The sequence below is a fragment of the Thunnus albacares genome, chromosome 9, assembly GCF_914725855.1.
Source record: "Thunnus albacares chromosome 9, fThuAlb1.1, whole genome shotgun sequence".
Classification (NCBI taxonomy): domain Eukaryota; kingdom Metazoa; phylum Chordata; class Actinopteri; order Scombriformes; family Scombridae; genus Thunnus; species Thunnus albacares.
The window spans coordinates 327,501-339,280 of NC_058114.1; the positions used below are offsets into that span (position 1 = coordinate 327,501).

General features: G+C 32.8%; 1 protein-coding gene across 1 annotated transcript in view; it reads right to left on the reverse strand.

The window, feature by feature from the left end:
* The window catches only part of LOC122989626 (ephrin-A2-like), a 100,756-nt gene extending 89,327 nt beyond the window's left edge, over positions 1-11,429 (reverse strand). The window contains exon 1 of the mRNA XM_044362632.1: positions 9,799-11,429. Coding sequence (XP_044218567.1) covers positions 9,799-10,046 — 248 coding nt within the window. The 5' untranslated portion in view covers positions 10,047-11,429. The remainder of the gene's footprint in view (positions 1-9,798) is intronic.
* Positions 11,430-11,780: the final 351 nt, after the last annotated feature.

Genomic DNA, 11,780 nt, shown 5'->3' on the forward strand with positions numbered 1-11,780 from the left:
GGAATATTACAGGAATATTAAATGAATATTACAGGAATGTTAAAGGAATATTAAAGGAATATTACAGGAATGTTAAAGGAATATTAAAGGAATATTACAGGAATATTACAGGAATGTTGCTGGAATATTAAAGGAATATTAAAGGAATATTACAGGAATGTTGCAGGAATATTAAATGAATATTACAGGAATATTACAGGAATGTTGCAGGAATAGTAAAGGAATATTAAATGAATATTACAGGAATATTACGGGAATATTACAGGAATATTAAATGAATATTACAGGAATATTAAAGGAATATTACAGGAATGTTGCAGGAATATTAAATGAATATTACAGGAATATTACAGGAATATTAAATGAATATTACAGGAATTTTGCAGGAATATTAAATGAATGTTGCAGGAATATTAAAGGAATATTACAGGAATATTAAAGGAATATTACAGGAATGTTGCAGGAATATTAAATGAATATTACAGGAATATTACAGGAATATTAAATGAATATTACAGGAATTTTGCAGGAATATTAAATGAATATTACAGGAATATTAAAGGAATATTACAGGAATGTTTGAGGAATATTACAGGAATGTTGCAGGAATATTAAAGGAATATTACAGGAATGTTTGAGGAATATTACAGGAATATTACAGGAATGTTGGAGGAATGTTGCAGGAATATTAAAGGAATATTACAGGAATGTTTGAGGAATATTAAAGGAATGTTGCAGGAATAGTAAGGGAATATTACAGGAATGTTGGAGGAATATTACAGGAATATTACAGGAATATTAAAGGAATATTAAAGGAATATTACAGGAATGTTGGAGGAATATTAAAGGAATATTACAGGAATATTAAAGGAATATTAAAGGAATGTTGCAGGAATGTTGCAGGAATGTTGCAGGAATATTACAGGAATATTAAAGGAATGTTGCAGGAATGTTGCAGGAATATTACAGGAATATTACAGGAATGTTGGAGGAATATTCCTGGAATATTCCTGTAATATTCCTGGAATATTACAGGAATGTTGCAGAAATGTTGCAGGAATATTAAAGGAATGTTGCAAAATATAAAAATACTATCAGATTCCTAAAAATCTAAAGAAAACCAGTCAAAGAAATCAGAAAACTGCTTGTAGTAAAAAGTAAAAGAGGTCTTCTGAGGTCACAGCGAAGCCTCAATATTTATTCAATATTTATTATTATCATTATTATTATTATTATTAAAATGCCAAAATCTTGCAGGTTCTCAAATGTGGAGATTTGAAGCTTTTCTGTGTCAAACATGATAATAAACTGCATATTTATGAGTTTTGGTCTGTTGATCAGACAAAATGAGCAAGTTGGACTCTATGAAATTATAACGGATATATTTCACTGAAATTTTATCATTTTCAGATTTTTAGTTTCTCATCTCAAACATTTTCACATCATGAACTCAGATATTTGCTGCAACTAATCATTATTTTCATTATCCATTAATCAGCTGATTCTTTTCTCTATTAATCCATCGTTTTGTCTGTAAAAGGCTTGAAAATAGTGAATAACGTCTCTGAGCTTGAGGTGACATTTTCAGCTCATAAAGTCATAAAAGAGAGAAAAACTGAAGTCGCTGCGTTTTGAAAAGTCAATCAAATGATTGATTTTCTGTTGATCGACTGATACAAACTAGCCTGAGGATCATTTACAACCAAACCTTTAACAGGAAGGAAATAGAGAGAAACAGCTGCAGTTATTGATTGATTGATCATTTATGAAGAATCATTTCTGTAAAACAAAACTTTTCTTTTTCCAAACAAACTCACTAAATCAGCGTCGATGTGATTATAAACTTGGTTTAGTTGCTTTCTAACTCATTTTACATTCAGGCTGAATCGATCAGTTTGATCGTCTGAATGATCGATAATCAATTATCTGGCTATCTGACCATCACATGGATTTATAACTGCAAAGATTAGTTGATGAATCAATCGACAGAATTTTAAACAACAACTATTCTGACAACTGATTAATTGTTTTGAGTCATTTTTTAAGAAGCTTCTTAAATGTGAATATTTCCTGGTTTCTTTAGTCTCTATATAACAGTATATAACAGTATATAACAGTATATAACAGTATATAACTGTATATAACAGTATATAACTGTATATAACTGTATATAACTGTATATAACAGTATATAACTGTATATAACTAACTGTATATGACAGTATATAACAGTATATAACAGTATATAACAGTATATAACAGTATATAACTGTATATAACTGTATATAACAGTATATAACAGTATATAACTGTATATAACTGTATATAACAGTATATAACAGTATATAACTGTATATAACTGTATATAACTGTATATAACTGTATATAACAGTATATAACAGTATATAACAGTATATAACAGTATATAACAGTATATAACTGTATATAACAGTATATAACTGTATATAACTGTATATAACTGTATATAACAGTATATAACTGTATATAACTAACTGTATATGACAGTATATAACAGTATATAACAGTATATAACAGTATATAACAGTATATAACTGTATATAACTGTATATAACAGTATATAACAGTATATAACTGTATATAACTGTATATAACAGTATATAACAGTATATAACTGTATATAACTGTATATAACAGTATATAACTGTATATAACTAACTGTATATGACAGTATATAACAGTATATAACAGTATATAACAGTATATAACTGTATATAACTGTATATAACTGTATATAACAGTATATAACTGTATATAACTAACTGTATATGACAGTATATAACAGTATATAACAGTATATAACAGTATATAACAGTATATAACTGTATATAACAGTATATAACAGTATATAACAGTATATAACTGTATATAACAGTATATAACAGTATATAACTGTATATAACTGTATATAACTAACTGTATATGACAGTATATAACAGTATATAACAGTATATAACAGTATATAACTGTATATAACAGTATATAACAGTATATAACAGTATATAACAGTATATAACAGTATATGACAGTATATAACAGTATATAACAGTATATAACTGTATATAACTGTATATAACTGTATATAACTAACTGTATATGACAGTATATAACAGTATATAACAGTATATAACAGTATATAACTGTATATAACAGTATATAACAGTATATAACAGTATATAACTGTATATAACAGTATATAACAGTATATAACTGTATATAACTGTATATAACTAACTGTATATAACAGTATATAACAGTATATAACTGTATATAACAGTATATAACAGTATATAACAGTATATAACTGTATATAACTGTATATAACTAACTGTATATAACAGTATATAACAGTATATAACTGTATATAACAGTATATAACAGTATATAACAGTATATAACTGTATATAACTGTATATAACTAACTGTATATAACAGTATATAACAGTATATAACTGTATATAACAGTATATAACAGTATATAACTGTATATAACAGTATATAACAGTATATAACTGTATATAACAGTATATAACTGTATATAACAGTATATAACAGTATATAACAGTAACAGTATATAACTGTTTATAACAGTATATAACAGTATATAATGATGTATAACTGCATATAACTGTATATAACTGTATATAACAGTAACAGTATATAACTGTATATAACAGTAACTGTATATAACTGTATATAACAGTAACAGTATATAACTGTATATAACTGTATATAACAGTAACTGTATATAACTGTATATAACTGTATATAACAGTAACTGTATATAACTGTATATAACAGTAACTGTATATAACTGTATATAACTGTATATAACAGTAACTGTATATAACTGTATATAACTGTATATAACAGTAACTGTATATAACTGTATATAACAGTAACTGTATATAACTGTATATAACTGTATATAACAGTAACAGTATATAACTGTATATAACTGTATATAACAGTAACAGTATATAACTGTATATAACAGTAACAGTATATAACTGTATATAACTGTATATAACAGTAACTGTATATAACTGTATATAACTGTATATAACAGTAACAGTATATAACTGTATATAACTGTATATAACAGTAACTGTATATAACAGTAACTGTATATAACAGTAACAATATATAACTGTATATAACAGTAACTGTATATAACTGTATATAACAGTAACTGTATATAACTGTATATAACAGTAACAGTATATAACGGTATATAACAGTATATAACAGTAACTGTATATAACTGTATATAACAGTAACTGTATATAACTGTATATAACAGTAACTGTATATAACAGTAACAGTATATAACGGTATATAACAGTATATAACAGTAACTGTATATAACTGTATATAACAGTAACTGTATATAACTGTATATAACAGTAACTGTATATAACAGTAACAGTATATAACTGTATATAACAGTAACTGTATATAACAGTAACAGTATATAACTGTATATAACAGTAACTGTATATAACTGTATATAACAGTAACTGTATATAACTGTATATAACAGTAACTGTATATAACAGTAACAGTATATAACGGTAAATAACAGTATATAACAGTATATAATGGTATATAACAGTATATAACAGTATATAATGGTATATAACAGTATATGACGGTATATAACAGTATATATATATATATATATATATACATATATATATATAAATGAAGTTTATGGACCAAACAACTAATTGATTAATGGAGAAAATAATCGCCAGATTGATTGTTAATGAAGATAATCTACTTGGATTCTTGCAGGTCTGAAATTTTGGCTGCAAATCTGTTTTCAATTTGATTTCTGATTTCTGATGTGACTATTGATTATTATTATCACATGTAGCTAAAAGTCCACCAATACTGCAGAACTCATAAAATATATATTATGAAGTATATATAGATAGACAGATATTCACTCTACTGCAGGTCAAAGGTCAAACTGATTCACGTAAAACCAACTCAAACAAGCTGAAGTTGACTGAACACTCCAGATAAATGTCAAAGTGAGTAAATATGAGCTGCAACTAATGATTAGTTTCATTATCAATTAATCTGGCAATTATTTTTAAGTTGTTTGGTCCATAAAATGGTGAAAAATATTGATCAGTGTTTCCCAGATACGACGTCTTCAAATGTCTTGTTTTGTCCACAACACACAGATCTTCAATTTACTGAATAAAGAAACCAGGAAATATTCACATTTAACAGTCTCCACACGACTGTTCTGGAGCTTTCGATCGGATCACATGAGCTTCCGCAGCAGATGGAGCTGAACATCATGAAACTGAAGATGTGATCAGAGCTGCAAATAAGGATTATTTTATCATAATTATAATAATATTTTATAATTTGAAAAATGTTGATGAGTGTTTCTCAGCTCAGAGACGTTTTCACATCATTTTACATCACGAATGAAACAGAAGCAGCAAATCTTCATATTTAAGAAGCTGCAACAACAGATTTTTTTGTTTTTTTGCTTTTAAAATGACTAAAACTCTGAATCGATTACTAAAATAGTTGCAGATTAATTTTCAGTTTATGGACTAATCTGTTCAGACTGTTTTTATTCCTGCTCGTCTGCGTTTCTGTTCGCTGCTTCCTGTCTGATTATGAATATTTCTTCTTGGAAACAGATTTCAGCCTCTGAGAGAAAACCTGATTAAAAACATTAAGAACTCATCATTGCAGAAATTAATATAAATAAGACCTTAATTTTAATTTATTTTAACGTGTGAGCCGTCGATGAAAACGAACCAGACTTCGAAAATTACAGAAATATTATTATAGAAATATTACAAGATCACAAACGCACTCACACACACACACACACACACACACACACACACACACACACACACTCTCACACACACACACACACACTCTCTCACACACACACACACTCACACACACACACACACACACACACACACACACACACACACACACACTCACACACACACTCACACACACACTCACACACACACACACACAGTATGAGGTTTGTTTAACTTTATGAACTTCATCTCGTATCTTCTCCGTCTCTTTCGCCAGCGTCACCATGAACTGACAACACCGCAGGCTCCTATTGGACCACTCAGAAACCAACCAACTAATCAGAGGACAGAACAGTGCGCTGTTAACTCTCTGCTGCCAGGCACGAAGAGAAGAAGACACTGCGAGGACTGACATGCTGGTGCCAGCAGAGGTCAAAGGTCAGAGCAGCGGGAGGGAGGGGAGGTCGCGGGCAGCTGAAACCTTTAGATTTTTATATAAATGAATGAAATATTCAGGTGAGGTCGCGTTTTTTCTCTCCGGAGGATGTTCACAACATTATTAACATCAGCAATCAATTATTTGACTAACGGAAAATTTATCAATATTAATTTCATCATATTAATAATTAAAATCCTTGACTTTATTTCTAAAATTGGATCCAGTTTCTGCTCTGTGATGGTTTGTATACTGTATATGTGAACAGGCTGTATATACTCAACTGTATAAACTCTACTGTATAAACTCTACTGTATATACTCTAATGTATAAACTCTACTGTATAAACTCTACTGTATATACTCTAATGTATATACTCTACTGTATAAACACTACTGTATATATTCCACTGTATAAACTCTACTGTATGTACTCTACCGTATAAACTCTACCATATAAACTCTACCGTATAAACTCTACCATATAAACTCTACCGTATAAACTCTACCATATACACTCTACTGTCTATGCGAACAGGCTGTATATACTCTACTGTATGTACTCTACTGTATAAATTCTACTGTATACACTCTACCATACAAACTCTATTGTATAAACTCTACCATATAAACTCTACCGTATAAACTCTACCATATAAACTCTACTGTCTATGCGAACAGGCTGTATATACTCTACCGTATAAACTCTACTGAATAACCTCTACCGTATACACTCTACCATATATACTCTACCGTATAAACTCTACCATATAAACTCTACCGTATAAACTCTACCATATAAACTCTACCGTATACACTCTACCATATATACTCTACTGTATAAACTCTACCATATAAACTCTACTGAATAAACTCTACCATATACACTCTACCGTATACACTCTACCGTATATACTCTACCGTATAAACTCTACGATATACACTCTACCGTATACACTCTACCGTATATACTGTACCGTATAAACTCTACGATATACACTCTACCGTATACACTCTACCGTATATACTCTACCGTATAAACTCTACGATATACACTCTACCGTATACACTCTACCATATACACTCTACCGTATACACTCTACCGTATATACTCTACCGTATAAACTCTACGATATACACTCTACCGTATACACTCTACCGTATATACTCTACCATATACACTCTACCGTATATACTCTACCGTATAAACTCTACCATATACACTCTACCGTATATACTCTACCGTATAAACTCTACCATATACACTCTACCGTATATACTCTACCGTATAAACTCTACCATATACACTCTACCGTATATACTCTACCGTATAAACTCTACCATATACACTCTACCGTATAAACTCTACCATATACACTCTACCGTATAAACTCTACCATATACACTCCACCGTATAAACTCTACCATATACACTCTACCGTATATACTCTACCGTATAAACTCTACCATATACACTCTACCGTATAAACTCTACCATATACACCCTACCGTACAAACTCTACCGTATACACTCCACCGTATAAACTCTACCATATAAACTCCACCGTATACACTCTACCATATAAACTCTACCGTATACACTCTACCATATAAACTCTACCGTATACACTCTACTGTATACACTCTACTGTATACACTCTACTGTATATACTCTACCGTATAAACTCTACTATACATACTCTACTGTATACAATCTACTGTACATACTCTACTGTATATACTCTACTGTATACACTCTACCTATAAACTCTACTGTATAAACTCTACTGTATACACTCTACTGTATATACTCTACTGTATATACTCTGCTATATATACTGTATTATATACATACTCTACTGTATATACTCTACTATATATACTGTATTATATATACTCTACTTATATACTGTACTATATATACTGTACTGTATATACTGTACTATATATACTCTACTGTATATACTGTACTATATATACTCTACTGTATATACTCTACTATATATACTGTATTATTTATACTCTACTTATATACTGTACTATATATACTGTATTATATATACTCTACTTATATACTCTACTATATATACTGTATTATATATATTCTACTGTATATACTCTACTATATATACTCTACTGTATATACTCTACTATATATACTGTATTATATATACTCTACTTATATACTGTACTATATATACTGTACTGTATATACTCTACTATATATACTCTACTGTATATACTCTACTATATATACTGTACTGTATATACTCTACTATATATACTCTACTAATATACTGTATTATGTATACTGTATTATATATACTCTACTGTATATACTCTACTAATATACTGTACTATGTATACTATACATAACCACACATTATACAGTACGCATATAAAGTCACATCATGTTATTTAACTGTATAATATTTACCCTGTTTACAGTCCACTGACTGTTTCACCTGTTTATGGTCATTTATGTGTCTGCAGACGGTTGTGTGTGTGTGTGTGTGTGTGTGTGTGTGTGTGTGAGTGTGAGTGTGAGTGTCTGTGTCTCACATGTGGCTTCATTTTACACTTTTTACAGAAAAAATATAATTAATTTACTCAGAAATAATAAAAATTATATATAATCATTATTAGTATTTATATTATTAGACCTGTTTGGTAAAAACTGGACAGATCACTTTTACACTCTTAAACTTAATTTTAATATGTTTGTATTTTATTTAGTGAGGGGCCGTGCAGATGGACCAGTCTGCCGCCACAGAGTGTAAAAACAATACAGACTGAAATCACAGAGTCAATATGAGACCAAACAACAGACTGTAAGTGTCATTTCAATAACATCTGACTCAGATCTGTGTTAAAGTCTGAAGTTAATAATGAGACGTTTTCCTTCAGTTTTTATGGTTTCTGTGGATGATGGAAGTTAATTTGCTGTAAGAGACGCTTCACATGAAGCTGCTGTAACTCTGAATATTATCTGTATTTTAATCTCACATCAGAAACATCTTTCATCTCTTCTGTTTCTGCTGATCGTCTTTTACATTTCTGTTCATCCTGGAGGAGGAATTCCTCAATTTTCTGTTTTTCTTTATCTGAATGAAGCCTCTGCATGCAGCTGCTGTCCTCCGCTGGACAGACTGCAAAAACAAATATGTAATTTTAGTTTGAATAAATAAAATTAACTTCATTTGACACTTTTCTCTGCTTTTATGTCACTTAAATATGTTTCCGTTTGCAGGGTTTTGGAAAGAAAACTGCTGAAATTCACTTCAAAACTCCCTGAAACGTCTCCTATAGCCTATTAAATATATTTGAACGTGATTAAAGTTTTTAACATTTAATTTCTGGTTTGTGTCCTGATGATATTAAAGTTTAAAGAACATCCTCCGCAGCTGGATTAAAGCTCCTTTAGACGTTTATTCCAGATGTTTGTGCTGATGTTACAGCTGAACGCGCCCTCCCCGCCTCCAGCCTCTCTGACCCGGATCGGGTCCGGGTCTTACCTGGGGTTGGAGCTGTTCCAGTAGACCGCGTACCGGTCGGAGATGAGGCGGTCGTCGGTGACCGCGGAGCAGAGGCGGAGCAGCAGGCCGAGCAGCAGCAGCAGCCGCGGCCGCCCGGAGCGCTCCATGTGCGGCGGCGCGGTGCGCTGCGTCCCGGCGGCCATCCGAGTCTGTTGTGTGGAGCTGTGAGCGTGAGGAGACCCGCAGGAAGGAGACCCGCAGGAAGGAGACCCGCAGAACAAACTCATCAAACTCTCCGACAACAGCTGCTGGTTCAGCACATGGACGGAAGTATGACAGCTATTCAGTTTGGATCCGAAGATGGTCAATATTCATCGATTATGAGCTTCATATGGTCGAATTATTATTGATTATTGATTATTTCCCCGCAGGCAGAGTGATAATAATCCATTTTCTTCAGCTGCTCGGTCGCTTGAAGCTCTTCATGTGTGAGAAGGGAAAAGCTTCACCGCGACGGTTTCTCCTCAAAAACCATTAAAGTCGTCCAAATCCGCCTCCAGCAGGAAAAACTGTCCCGAAGTTTCATTTTCACTCCATCACAGAAAAATCAGAACCGGAGCAGAACCGCAACAGAACCGGAGCAGAACCGGAGCAGAAGACCGACAGCTGCGTCCATGTGCGTCCTTCTGCAAACTCAACTCACTCCAGCAGAAGTGTCCCGGAGCTCTCACTCAGGGTTTACGTCCTCTTTATGTAACTGCGGCTCACTTCCAGAGTCCGCTGCTCACTCTGATATCACCGAGCAGCAGCCCCGCACCTCCCCGCACCTCCCCGCCGCTCTCTCGCTGAGTATCACTGGGCAGCAGCTCCGCAGCAGGACCCGGTCCCTGCTCTCCGGCTCCCCGGCTCCCTGCTCTCTGCCGCTGGACTCACTGCTCTGTCCTCCGCCGCTGCACACCGAACCCAGCTGAACCGGGCTGAACCGAGCTGAACCGGGCTAAACCGAGCTGAACCGAGCTGAACCGGGCTAAACCGAGCTCACCGGACAGAAAAACAGACAAAGAAGAAAGAACTGAGCTGCAGGAGGAGGAGTGTTTGGTGAGGTTACCGGCTCCGCTCCCGGTGCGTCCAGGAGGGCGGGGCTACTCTCCCTCCCGCCCTCTTTAATCAGTATCAGTTGTACCCACTTGGCCAAAAGTATGCGGACAGCTGAACACGTGTAACATCAGTCTGTGTCTCTCTTGTTGTTAAATTCTAGAGCTTCCTGCTGTTCTTAAGGTTTCCCACAATCTTCAGAGGCTCTCTGCAACATCTGTATGAAAACATTTCTGAAACATCTGGATGAAAACATCTCTGCAACATCTGGATGAAAACATTTCTGAAACATCTGGATGAAAACATCTCTGCAACATCTGGATGAAAACAGTTCTGAAACATCTGGATGAAAACATTTCTGAAACATCTGGATTAAAACAGTTCTGAAACATCTGGATTAAAACATTTCTGAAACATCATAGGCTTTTAATCTGAATAAGATAGATAAGAGAAGGATCATTTAGTAATAATATTTCATGTCTTAGTTTTATATTATAAAGACGAGTCTGGACAGGGGCTTAGTGATATAGTGATATAATGATAGTGATAGTAATATAGTGATACAGTGATAGTGATAGTGACAGTGATATACTGATAGTGACATAGTGATAGTGACATAGTGATATACTGGTTGTGACATAGTGATAGTGACAGTGATATACTGATAGTGAAATAGTGATAGTGACTTCGTGATATACTGATAGTGACAGCGATATAGTGACAGTGATAGTGAGATAGTGATAAACTGATAGTGATAGTGATATAATGACATAATGATAATGACATAGTGATCTAGTGATATAGTGATAATGACAGTGATATAGTAATATAGTGATAGTGACATAATGACAGTGATAAAGAGATTGTGATGTAATGACAGTGATAGTGATGGTGATATGGTGATAGTGATACAGTGGTATGGTGAT